The following is a 13,859-nucleotide window of genomic DNA, read 5'->3' as shown; positions in this document are numbered from 1 at the left end:
AGATGTACTTTATATTTGAATGATAAAAGGAGATCGCTGGGCACTGGTGGCTCACATCTGTAATCCTAGCTAGTCAGAAAGCTGAGATCTGAGGATTGTGGTTAAAAGCCAGCCTGTGAGACTTATTTCCAATTAATCACTCAAAAACCGGAATTGGAGCAGTGGTTCAAATTGCTTATAAAGTACTAGCCTTGAGCAGAAGAGCTCAGGGACAATACCTGGGCCCTGAGTTCAAGTCCCACAATCAAAACAAAAATAATAGAGGATATAATAGGTAGGAATAAGGTAGTGGCATATTTGCAAGATCTCAAGGCATTTCTGTTCTGATCTTTGTAGAAGATTTTGATTATTTATTTAGATCCACCTAGATTTAACTCTTCTTGCTTTTCCTTCTCTTTCCTGGAATTTGTGTGTTGTGCGTCTAATAACCTGTACATGTCACTCATGTTTACTGTTTGAATGTATTGTATGTGTTAAAACTCAAGCCCTAATGCGCTAAGAAGTGAGTCCTTTAGGATATATAAAAGTGAATTTATGAAAGGGTTGGATGGGAATGAATGACCCTATCCCTTCTCTTTGTACCTTTATGAGAGGATCAGAATTCAAGGCACCATCTTGGAAGCAACTTGATCTTGTATTTTTTGGTGTCTTGAACTGTATGCAATCCATTTAGATTCTTTCTATCATGTCTTAGTATTATGTTATAGCTGCAGGATTGGACAAAGACACTCATCCTCAAAGGATGCATAGGTAAGAGTCAACCAGACTTACAAATTTCTTTCATCTCCCCCGGGAGCACAGCATGGAACTGATGACTCCTGCTGGTAGGGGAAGGAGTTTGGATTTTTGTCACTCCTCAAAAGTTATTCCTCTACCATGTCATAGCCCGACGCCTCACCCCAAAGCAGGATGGTCTCTAAGAATGATTTGTGCTCTGGATCTCTCCAGAGAGCAGCATGGTGCTGGGAATTTACCTGAAGTTGTCACACCACTCAGCCTCTTCATTTTCCTGTCTGTTTCCCACAGGCCCTTGGGGCTACTTCCTTTATAAGTCTGTTGTACATGACTGATTACCTGATCATCTCAGGGAGCCCATCCTGAAGCAATCCCATCCCCGTCTTTAAATGTTTTGAGCAGGAAAGAACAGCATTATGTTGCCACCTCCTGTGGGCACAAGGTAGTGTGACCCAGTATGGAAAAGTGCCAGTGATGCCAGATAATGAAACTCTGACCCGGAATAAACGAGGTAAACATCCAAATGTAAGGTTCTCACTGAGGTCTACCTTCTAAGGCCTCCTCGTTCTTGGCTCCGGCTCCGCAAAAATGTTCTGTACAAGTTCAGAATTCATATTTTAGGCCTTGTGGTCCACATGGCTTCCAAGGAAATGACTCAGCTTGCCAGCAGAGCATGGAAACATGGAAAATATATAAATGCACGAGTCTAGTTGTGTTCCAATAAAATGTTATTTACAAAAGGCAAACTCACAAAATTAAATTTTAAGTGTGGCATATAGGAAGTTTGGAAGTCATTACTCTATTGTGAAAACAAGCAAGAAGCTGGACAGAAAAAAACATGGAGTTCAGCATTTTTTGCTGCTTAATTTGAGAGAGAGACTCCTGGACTTTTCTGCCTGGGTTGACTTTGAATCATAATCCTCTGTATCTCAGACTCCTGAGCAGGATTATAGGATTGAGTCACTGGTACTGAGTCATCCATTTGCTTTTTTTTGTGTGTGTGTGTCAGTCCTGGGGCTTGAATTCAGGGCTTGGGTACTCTCCATGAGCTTTCAGTTTGCTCAAGGCTAGCATTCTACCACTTGATCTACAGCTCTACGTCTTGCTTTTTGGTGGTTAATTGGAGATAAGAGTTAAAAGTCTACCTGAGTTGGCTTTGAACCATAATCTTCAGATTTCAGCTTTCTAAGTAGTTAGGATTACAGGGATGAGTCGCTGGCCTTCAGCTGTATATATTTGCAATGTGCAAATATTTATATGTAAAAATATTTGGGGGGTTTGTTACTGTTAGAAATTTAGAACAGAAAATCAATTTGACAAAACTTATAGCTGTTTCTTCAGCAAGTTAGTCTCTAGCCAAGATGACAGAAAACAAGAGTGAGTGTATATTTGTGTCTATATGTATGTGTATGGGGGGGGGGGGGTCGTGTAGAAAGGTAAAAGGAGAGAGCAAGAGATGGGAGGCAGAGAAGACAGAGAGAAAACTCAAGTCACCAGTATCAGAACGGACACAGTCTTTCAGGCTATTTGGGCTTCTGGTACCAGAACAGAGAGGCAGAACACTAAGAGCATTATCACAGTTCTCTCTGACTTAAGTCTTTCTGTTCTCTGTTGTGGTATGTCTAGAACCTTTATGCATGCACACATCACTGAAGCACCTCATTTAGAGGCAGGTGCTGATGCAGCAGTTAAAAGTCTACCTGAGCAGGGTATGAGACTTTGCATCTAACAAGTTTCCCAGGGATTTTGACTTGCAATGTGGGAAGCAAGATTCTATGATTCAAGAAAGGCATGTCACCTTCCTTAGGGGCCTGGTAGCCTTGACAATTCTGTGGGCAGTTACAACAGGGATAGAAATCTAGTGGTGTGTGGTGGTGTGAGTGGTGGGTGGACTGTTGAATTCTTTGGCTGCAGGACTAGAAGGAGTTGGACATTGCTATTTTCCCCCAGGAAAGTGTTTTACTTTATTCTTCTACTTTAGTTTTTTCGGCGTTATGTAAATGATTGCTAAAAGCTTGGCTGTGGCAACTCGGTGTGATTTAGACACAATGAAGCAGAGAGGCATAAATGAGTCCAGGAAAGGTCAACTCACACATCAAGAGGGAGATCAGAATCAATGACTACAAGTGAGTTGATGGCTCACATGCATCTCAATGGATCATCCACCTCACTCATTAGAGCTCATTGACAAGTTAAAGTGTCAATGCGTCTGTATCTGATGTAGCAAAGTGAAGTGCCGAAAGCACGGCCCATAGCTGGATCCTTTCGAAGTCGATTCGAGTGTCAGACTGTACACATTGCTCATGGCCACCAGGTGGCGCCATCGCATACTTTTAGACAAAGCCAGACTTCAGTCAAAGCTGGCATCAGCGAAAGGAAACACAGGAAATCTCAAAGAAAAAGCATTAAAACTCTAGGGTCCACCCTGGGAATCTGTATTTTAATTCATTCTAGATTATTTTTTCCTATAACAACTGTTCTAGGTGCTGGCACTAGAAACAATAAAGGTTTACCCTTAATTGAAGCATGAGAAAATTGAGGCTGAGTGATTGTTTTCTTAAAACTCAGTTTTCAAGGACTATATGAGAACCCAAGAATACAAACTTAATGTTTGTTTGTTTGTTTTACTAAATAATGGGAAACAAAAAATGAACTATGTAAGCAATTTTACCGTGAAGCACCAAATACATCTTTTTTTATATTGTTGTTGGTTGTGGGGTTTGAACTTGGCCCAGGTGCTGTCCCTCAGCTTTTTAGCTCAAGGCGGGTGCTCTGCCACTAGAGCCACAGCACCACTTCCTGCTTCCTGGTGGTTAATTGGAGATAATGGTCTCACAGACTTTCCTGCCCAGCTGGCTTGATCCTCAGATCTCAGCCTCCTGAGTAGCTAGGATTACAGGGGTGAGCCACCAGCGCCCAGCTTCAAATATATCTTTAACACCTAAATGATGCCCTGAAATTGACGATCTGCCGTGTTAGAAAAGATTGCACCTATAAAACGAAATTAAATAGCTATGTAAATAAATTAAACAAATAGTAACAGAATGAAAAGTAAACTTAGTAGTTATACTGCATTACCAGTAGATGGCAACATAGTCCAGAAAACATGATATGTGTACCTGCTCAAAAGGAAGGCAGTAATAAGTCAAACTTTTAACTGTGGATAATGTAGTATATGGTATGTAATTTGTGAATAATAGATTAATAACATTTGTCACATGGAGTCAATGTCTAATGTATAAAGTTTAACATCACTTTATTGATGAAAAAGTATCTGAAAAGTATCCAAATATTATCTGTCTGCTACATTGTAATCAAATTGAAAAACAACAATCTAGCTTCAGTATATTTTATGTTATCACTGAAGCATATACAAACACATATGATGAACTATTATGGGCCTTTTACAATCAATCACTAAATATTTATTGAGCATCTGTTTGGTGACAGGTAGAGCTTCTCTTTGAGAACCACACAAGCCAATTAAAGAAATGGCTAGTTGAATGAATATCTTCATATCATATCATGTGATGCAGGACTGGTAGTTTAGAAAGGCGGTGAGGAAGGTAGACAGAGGTTCTTCTTGGATTCTTTCTCTTTTAATTTTGGTAACGCGAATCAGAAGTAAAAATGAAAGTTTGGAAGAAATAAACACCACATAGTTGCATTTGATCTTAGGAAACTTGGATGTCATCCAGAATTTTGGGAGCATGTAAGAGGCCTCAGAAGAAGGCGGGGGCTTTTCCACAGCTCTCAGTGGGGACCAGACAGTTTAGCTGTGTTAGATCCTTGGTCCCCACCTGTGGCCTCTGCTTTGCCTGTCTCTAATCCCATCAGAGAAAGAAAAGAGCCAGTGTACTAGGTTGTGGTGGGAATCATAGTGTACAAAAAGTGAGTATAAAATAACGCACAGCAAGTAAAATCAGGTAGAAGAGTCACGATACTAAATGTAAATGCACCGAGTTCTTCCAGTTCTTCTAGTGAAGGATGCACTGAAGACATAAAGCCAAATAACTACATGATATTTATAAGCTAATGCTCACAAATACTATGCAAAGAAATATTGATCAGGAGACAAAAAGATGAATGCAACCAAATAGAAATTAGGTTTGGAAATAGAAATATCAGACAAAGGGGGCACTTGAAGTCAAAGAGAAAGGAAAATCTTACTAATACAAGAATCCTTGCAACAGAAGAAAGTTGATAAAGGATGTGACTAAGCAATGTATGGAATGGATGGTCCAACAAAGCAGGAAAAGACATTCAAAGGCACTGGCACTAGAAAGGGAGAAAAGAAATAAAAATCAAAATGAGAGCCTCTATGGAAATGTATGTAATCCCACTGCCTGTGGGTGCCTGTAAAAAAAAAAATAAAGTTTTTTGCTATACAAGTAAATAAGGCCTAGGAGAGTTATATGAGGAGAATTCACTTTGGTCCATTCCTGTAGAAGTTTTAGCTTTGTCTGGTTATCAACCCAAATGGTAAATCCTAGCACACAGAGCTTGTTGAGTTAAAAAAAGTCAACCAAGTGAAGGATTGATTATTTCAAAAATAACAGAATTGGAGGGCTTCAGAAGTAGATAGAAAAAGGATTTTCATGCAATGACTGGGATTGGGCAAGATCATGAGGATAAGTGTGACAGAGCTCTTCTAACTTAATCTGTTCTCTTGGAGTTAAGGTTCATCCTTTCCCCTCATATCCTTGTCCTATAGCATGATATTTATGATGCTAGCTCCTCACCATCACTAACTCCTTCCCTTCCCTTCTCTTCTTTTGCCTTCCCTTCCCACCATTTCCTTCTCTTCTCTCCCTCCCCCAACTCATTCCCTCCCCTTCATTTCCCTCCACCCCTTCCTTCTCCTCTCCTCTTCCTCTTTCCTCCTCTCTCCTTCCCTTCCCTTCCCTTCTTTCCTTTCCTCCCCCCTCCCTTCTCTCCCACTCTCATTGGGAATTGAACCTCCAGCCTTGCAGAAGTCAAGCCGCACTCTATCCACATACCCACCCACGAGCTGTCTAACGTACAACTTTGGCTCTCGGGCCTGTGAGCTTCATGAAGCCTGCTTCAGCTCTCCTTCTTCTCTGTCTTTGAAGTGGAGCCTCTCCGTATTTCCCACCCTGATCTCAAACTCCTGATCCGGAGTGAATTCTGCCTCGGCCTCCTAAGTAGCTGGGGTCACCCTGCTTGAACTCTGCCTTTAGATGGGTCTATGACCATTGGCCAATCCCTGAGCCTGGGATCACCAATCTGTAAAACAGGCTGATCCTGCCCCCCTCCCCCCTCTCCCCGCCCTCAGGGTAAGGCGCATAAGAGGTGACATGTATTCAGATGTTTCACTACTGTGAGCTCTGATCTCCAGTGTAGCCCTCAATATGTGTATTGGAAGTGTAATCTCCACTGCAGCGGTGTGGAGAGACAGGGGCTCCGGGGAGTTCTATAATGCTGCAGTCACAGGAGTGGGTGAGAGGCTGTGGGAGTGGAATCATGGGGGGGAAGCGAGAAGTTTGGCCGACGTCCCTTCCTCCCTTTCCACTTTGGCACACAGTGTTGCCTTTCTACCCCGCATCGTGGGATGGCGCAGCACAAAAAGGATTTCATCAGAAGTGAGCTCACTGACCCTGGATTTCTCTAGAACTGTTAAGAATTAACCTCTGGTCTTTATAAGTTACCCAGCCTCGTGCATTGGGTTATAGCAGCCACAGACTGAGTCATATATTTAGAGACAGTCTTTCACACAAGTTAAAGGATTATTAATATTGTTTCCACTCCCATTGTTCACCACCCACCTCAGCCTGCTCACTCCTCTGTGAACGCCATCTCCACACCCAAACCACACCTCCCACTACCTTAAAGGACCTCTACCACCAACAATTTTTATTGGCATGGATCATTTTTTATTTTGAAGTTCTTTCTCTTTCCTTCTTCTCTTCTCTCCTTCCTTCCTCCCCCCCTCTCCCTCCCCCTCTCCCTCTCTCCCTCTCTCTCCCTCTCTCTCTCTCTGTCCTTTTTCCTCTCCTGTTTGACTTTTTCTGTTATCAAGCTGACCAAGTGGGTGGACTTAGTTTAAAGCTGGAGAAATAGTAACACAGCAAAGCAAATTGCAACCGGGGCTGTTGTGTCTAACACACACCATCACTCCCATTGCGGGCAGCACCAACATTTTCCTGAACAGAGCCTACCCCACTGGCGTAGGAGATGGTGAGGAGCCCGGGCTTGGGGTGTACAGCGATCACAGGAACTTCACAGTTGGTTTTAGTTGTCATCCTTTCTTCCCCTCTGTTCTCCCAGGTCAAATTTCTCTCTGTTGTTGCTAATTTGCCAAGTCTTGTCAATTCTTTGGCTTTCATTTATTAATTCTAAAGTTTGAAGCATCAAGGTTGGTTAGAAATATGTTTCTTTATACACTCTTAACTCATTAAAAAAAAAGTCTTGACAAAACCATGAAGATCAGAGGATTTCGAAGGAAAATTCAACACATTCCAAAGCTGTGGATGCTTCCAGCAAATTAGGCTAAGCGTGCTCTGAAACTGTGCAGTGGAGGTGTACACTGACCAGACAACTATCACTAGTGACTATGTATTTGAACATTTGCATATACAAATAAAACCTCCTTCCACTTTGAAGACAATGAATGTACCAATTAAAGGCAAAGTAGCAGGGATCAAATCTTCAACCCCAGGAGAGCTTTTAAAATCATGGCAAATCTACAGAATCTTCATACGACCACACTCTAATGAGGATGATGTAAGGAGATAGGTTTATGTTTCATAAACCAAATGCCAAGGTACCGCAGGGGACTGCCACTAAGCCACAAGGGGATGGAGGATAACCTCATAGGTAATCGATAAATTGCTATCTCAAGTAATTAAATGTATATGCTTTTGCAGGTACCAGAGTTTGCATTCAGGACCTTGCACTTGCTTTCCCTGGTGCTCTGCCAGCTGAGCCACACCTCAAGTCCTGCTTCTTGCTGGTTATTTTGAAGTTGGAGTCTCATGGACTTTTCTGCCCAGGCTGACTTTAATCTGCCATCTTCTAAATCTCAGCTAAGATTACAGCTCCGATTTCTATAAGATGCCCAAGTGAGAGACAGAAACAACTATTTCAGTTTGCAGGCATGTGTGGGAGACACAGAGAGCTACAAAGTTTCTTCCCCTTTGATTTAGGATTATTTTAATTAGGTCACTACTGCCAGGAGGGAAGCAGAGCTGGGGCAAATAAAGCATTTCTGAGAACACCCTTTTACTTTATGTAGAATTTTCTAGTTATCCAAGCATAATGACTCTCCTCAGGTGGCAAGTTCAAGAGTTAGGAGTTCAGAGCAGGCTATCTGTGTGGTCTGAATGGATGCTTGGTCTCAAATATAGTTTGCTCAAGGAGGAGTGAAGCCATTGTGGACAGAGAATGAACAGCGTGCGTGTGAAGCCGAATGCTTTCATTGACATTTTCTGTTGAGAGAATCTGATTCAATGGTGGCAACGGCGTGAACTACATGCCTAATGAAACAGCCCGTCAAAGGAAGGTCCTGGGTACTCAATGAGTAGAAAATAAAGTCACATGGATGTCGCCTGAGGCAATCACAGTTAAGGTGTTTGAAAGGATGTCTTTCTTTGGTCACTGTGTGGAATGTCTAGACATTCCAAGTATATATATTTTTGTCTTTTATCATCAAGTATGTTTAGTTGTAGATTTATGGGCACATTTTGGTCACTACAAATGAAGGAAGTCATACAACCTATGTTTCTTTGGGTCTGACTTACTTTGCTTAATATAATTTTTTTCCAAGTTTTTCCATTTCCTCATGAATGGTACAATATAGAAGCATGGGATAGACGCATAGGAGAAGATCACAAAGGCTCAATAATTATGTTCACATGATCATATAAAATGATATTTATCAAAATGAAATTCAAGAAATGGAAACAAGAAGTTTTTCGTTTTTTACTTTTTCTTCCTGTTGTTGCCATTTTTGCTCTCTGTGCCTTTTGTCTTGTATGTAAATTGATCTGTTTGGAGGAAGGTAATGGGGGGCAGTACAGAAGTGGTAGGAAAAGGCGTGAACAAATGCAGCAGTGATACTCACTGAACACTGCTGAAAATGAACTATAAAACGTGTGAATGGGGAGTGGAGGGAAAAATTGGGAGAAAGCAAGAGAAGGGGGAATGCTGTTCAAAAATAAATGTACTCATTACCTGACTTATGTAACTGTAACCCTTCTGTATACCTATACAATAACAAAAAGTCTTTCAAAAAGATAAATAATAAAAGGATATCCTCATAAATCCTCAACTGAGTGAGAATTCATGGGCTAAATCTAAACCATTCAAATGCCAGAATCAAAGGCCTGTCTTGTCTTACAATCCTGACATTAACTTTTTTTTTGTGGATTTGGGAAAACTCCTAATATCTGTGTAAGAGCCAGTTGTATCAACAGTATCAAAGCCAGAACCAGGCAAAAAGAAAACATTCATTTTTTTTTCTGATTTAGCATCATTCATGTGAAACTTTTTCATGTATAAACACATCCTTATCATCAGAATCAGGGTGTTGTAATAATTCCTGGCATTAGATGGATTTGGGGTTTAAATTCTAGGATTTTCTAGTTGGTTAGATGTGGAGACTTCAACAAGTTATTCAGTCCTGCTAAGCTTAATTTCCTGACCTAAAAGACAGAGTTAATACCACTCACTTGAAAAAGATGGTTCAAGGGTTAAAGAAGATAGTGTGTCAGCTAGTTGTCCAATAATGCTACATAGCAAACAGCTCCACACTTAGCATCATATAGTGAAGAGGAGAATGAAGAGTCTCTGCTTCAGGATGCAAGGATGCAGGCATTCTAGGATGGTGTGTTCCAAGCACCCTTTTCTCTTCTCAAATCACTATGGTATGTTCTTAAGGTGATAATAAAAGCCCAAGGGGAAATCCTTGTTGTCCATGACATACTTTTTTTACAACATCTCAGTGGCCATTTAAGTCACATGGCCGAACCCAAATTCAAGAGCTCCCTGAGTTTTAGCCTTTTGTGAGGCTGTGACAAGAGGGATAAGGGTTCGAGTGTAGCTGGGCATGATGGCGCACTCATATAATCCTAGTTGGGGGAGGGTGAGGCAAGAGAGTCAAAAGTTTCAGGCCAGCAGGGCACCGGTGGCTCATGCCTGTAATCCTAGCTACTCAGGAGGCTGAGATCTGAGGATCCTGGTTCAAAGCCAGCCTGGGCAATAAAGTCCATGACACTCTTATCTCCAATAAACCATTCAGAAAACTGGAAGTGGTGCTGTAGCTCAAGTGGTAGAGTGCTAGCCTTGAGCTGAAGAGCTGAGGGACAGCGCCCAGGCCAGAGTTCAAGCCCTATGACCAAAAAAAAAAAAAAAAAAAAAAAAAGTTCCAGGCCAGTCTAGGGTACACCAACAGACCTTGGAACTTTAGTCTTCTTTGGATCTGCTATAAAACACAATGCTGCAGCATATTATAATGGTGACTAATATGTGGATGTTTGAATAAAGCACGTGGTTTGGGTGTTTGATAGTTTGTCCATAAAGACAGACCAATGCATTCATTAAGAGCATGCTTTTTGAGCCACACCAATACCAGAGTCTTTACTATACCTTCATGGGCGCCAGCTGTATGGGAGTGATGCATGAAGGGTCTACCATCGGCTTCGGCCTGTTGGCAGTATCTGCTAATAGGCTGTGCCATTGTTGCGGAAGGCCAGTAAACTTCTGCTCTTGCGGATCAAACCCAGTATGAACCCTGTGCTCAAAGTTGGATGGGCCGGATATTTCAATCTTTTTCTTTTTCTTCCCAAACATGGTGCAAAAATCCTGTGAAATGCAGATGGAAAATGAAGGTAGCGGTTTATATTTTGACAGCTGAAAACCATACAAGGGTTAATATTAATTTGGACACTGTTAATATTGATATATGGTCCCCGAGAGCTTGAACTTAGGGCCTCATATTTTCTGAACTGGCTTCTTTGCTGAAGGCTGATGCTTTACCATCTGAGCCACACCTCCACTTCCAACTTTTGGCTGGTGAGTTGGAGATAAACATTTCATGCTGTCTTCTGCCCCAGGTTAGCTTCAAGCAGAGATCCTTAATTCTCAATCTTTTGAGTAGCTAGGATTACAAGCCTGAGCTATTAGTGCCCCAGCTGACACATGCATAATTAACATCTTGTCAGTCCTACTTTTAGATACCAGCTATAAAAGATAAGGAAAGTGGATTAAATAATTCTATTCCTAGTGTTTTGTTTTTGTTTGTTAATTCTTGCCCTCAGTGTTCCAAGTGAACCTTATAGTTCCTTGCCTCTTTGACTTTAGACTTGGTATTGTGACCTGTTTTGACCAAAGATAACAGAAGGCTAGTTTGGGGTGCAGGTTTTGGCTGCATTGTATATTTCCACCTTCCCCCTTATGCTCCCATTATTTGCCATGAAGACCTCTCACCGTGATGATGCTTGGATTTTGAAAAGCAGCTATAGAAAGCAGACATACACCCAGTATGTCTGGAGATGAGACCAGGTAAGCTTAGGAGGATTGTCACTAAGCCACAGTTGCATCAAAAGTGAATTATTAGTGTGTGTAATAAAGCCACTGAGATTCCGGGCTCATTTGTTAGGTGGCATTATTAAAGCATAAGCTGACTAGCAAACTTAAAGTTGGACATGAACTAGAAAACATTCATATGACAAAATAAAAACTATATATAAAAACTATATATTCTGTTGCTGCTGGTGGTGGATCTTCAATTCTAGAAGACCAAAGACAAATGCCAGACATATTGTAAATGGTGGCCATGCTGGATTCCCAGGCTCCCCAGTTTCACAGACTCACCATCATCACTATCATCATTATCATTATCACCATCATCATCATCACAGCAAAACAGTATCAAAGACTCTGCACAGATAGACTCAGTACACTGTTTACCAGCTCCTATTCTGTCCATCAGCAGCCTGTTCAATAAGGGGGATTATACTTCCAATGGACAAAAGTGGTCAAATAAGGATACGTAGGATAGTGCAAGCATCCATGACTCAGGTCATATAAATGTACTAAACCAGCTGAATCCCAGTCCTTGGGAAATGCCAGCCCCAAACTTTCTGTAAATTAGGGGAAGGGAGTCTGACTAAATCCATTCACCCTTCATATGTACATAAAAGTATGTTCATAATAACTTTTACCACATGAAGTTATTATTAGAGATTTAAACAAGTACACATTTATCAAACATCGAGAAAAGCATCTGGTGCAAAGGAAGTGTGGCATGTATTAATGCTATCTCTTCATCATTTCCTGTAGAGAAGGTAACCCCAGGAGATAAGGCCAAAAGGAAGACACACTTTAAAAAAATGTTGCTTTATGTTAGTTATACAGGGGTGAGTTCACTGTTACCTTTCCACACAGGTTTATAATATATTCCAATTCATCTCATCCCCTGTTATTCTCCCTTCCCTCCTTTTCTTTTCTTCCTAAAACAATTTCAACAGGTTTTATTATTTTGTTTTTACAGTTGCAAGCAATCTATTTCAACTGGATTCAACTTCTTTCATTCTTTTGGTCAGCCCCAAACCCTTCCCCAAGTAACCAGAACTCAACAGAGGCTATTTCTCTTTCCTTGCCCTTCTGTACCTTTATTAATCAGAAGCTTTGGGGGGGGTTCTTTAAGTTGTTTTCATCTGTATTTGAAACATATTGTAAAATTATTGACTTTCTTTTCCCTTTCCCCTTTCCCTTCTTCTCAGAAGTCCCCTGGTTAGATTCATATTTTGTATTTATCCATATATATGATTATATATATATACATATATTCATATGTACGTGTCCGCTGATTAGATTCACTCTACCACTGAGCCACCTTCCCAGCCCTTCTTCCTGTTTTTCATACAGGGTCTTCCTACTGTCTTCCTGTTTCCTCAAGCTTCTATTCCTTTCTGTCTTTATAGACATTTTCTTAGCAATGATGATGCCATTTATAGTCTTAACTCACAAACTCCATCAAAACCCATCCATTCATCCTGGTTCTTTCTTCAGATTAATTTGGAAAACTGATCAAAGATGACAAAGGGTTCAAAATACTTTGACCTATTTCCTCTCTTGGAAAACAAGATTTTAGAAATTCATTAGCTACTTTATTACATACATGAGTTAGTGGATGTAGGTCAGATGATCTTAAAGCTTGGATATGCTGGTCTGAGTGTGAAGAGGTAATGGAACTTCTGTGTGAGGTAGATCAAGCTCAGGAGGCCTGAAGTGGTCATACCCTTGTTAGTCTCCTCCCATACCAACTCTGGGCAAGGAAATATAATGCTATGGCAAACTGCACAAAAGAAAAGAGAACATAATCCTAAAATGTGTTTGCAGCTTGGGTTTTTATCTCTTGCTGTTCTGGAAACAGCACAAGGACATGGCTCACTACCAACCCTCCCCCCGCCCCCCCTCCCCCAAGCAGAGATGTCTAGCTGACCTGCCTCTGTTACCATGAGAAAACCCATCATCAGTCAGGGACACACAGACACTGATCTATGGAATCGTGTATGAATTTGATGATTTTAACCACTATGTTTTGGAGTAGCATTGCATATGACAAAGATAATGTCAACATCTGACTGTTATTTTATGTCTTGTATCTTTAGAGGATCATGATTTTACTCCTTGAGTGTTAGCTGGTCCAGTTTCAAATTAGCCATCACATAGCTGCATTATCTCAAAAGAGTATTGATTATGACATGTCTACCTGGTTAAAAAAGAACAAATTGTTTAACTAGGGATACAGGTGGACTCATTGCAACAACAAGATGTATAAGATGCTATGTCGAAAAACGAACTTCACAACTTTGGGGGGAGTGTAGTCATGGAGATGGGAGGGCAAGGATGGTAGGGGGAAAACAACAAAGGAAGAGGCAACAATGCTTGATAAGAAATGTACTCATTACCTTGCTTATGTAATTGTAACCCCTCTGTATGGTATTTTCACAATAAAAGAACTTATCTTAAAAAAAAAAAAGACCTAGTATATTTTCAGTGGCAAAAAACGATGCCAAAATAGAGACTCTATAAAGCATCTCTTGGTTTTATTTAGTGAGCCTAAAACACAACTTAAAAATATAATTTGGTCATTAGTT

General features: G+C 40.8%; 1 protein-coding gene across 1 annotated transcript in view; it reads right to left on the bottom strand.

Annotated features, from left to right (window-relative positions):
• Positions 1–10,545, bottom strand: part of Pak5 (p21 (RAC1) activated kinase 5) — a 65,226-nt gene extending 54,681 nt beyond the window's left edge. Inside the window, exon 1 of the mRNA XM_042694718.1 lies at positions 10,342–10,545. Coding sequence (XP_042550652.1) covers positions 10,342–10,545 — 204 coding nt within the window. The remainder of the gene's footprint in view (positions 1–10,341) is intronic.
• Positions 10,546–13,859: the final 3,314 nt, after the last annotated feature.

Source organism: Dipodomys spectabilis, unplaced genomic scaffold (assembly GCF_019054845.1).
Source record: "Dipodomys spectabilis isolate Male_0828 unplaced genomic scaffold, ASM1905484v1 ptg000175l, whole genome shotgun sequence".
Lineage (NCBI taxonomy): Eukaryota > Metazoa > Chordata > Mammalia > Rodentia > Heteromyidae > Dipodomys > Dipodomys spectabilis.
This window is presented reverse-complemented; position numbering and strand designations above follow the sequence as displayed.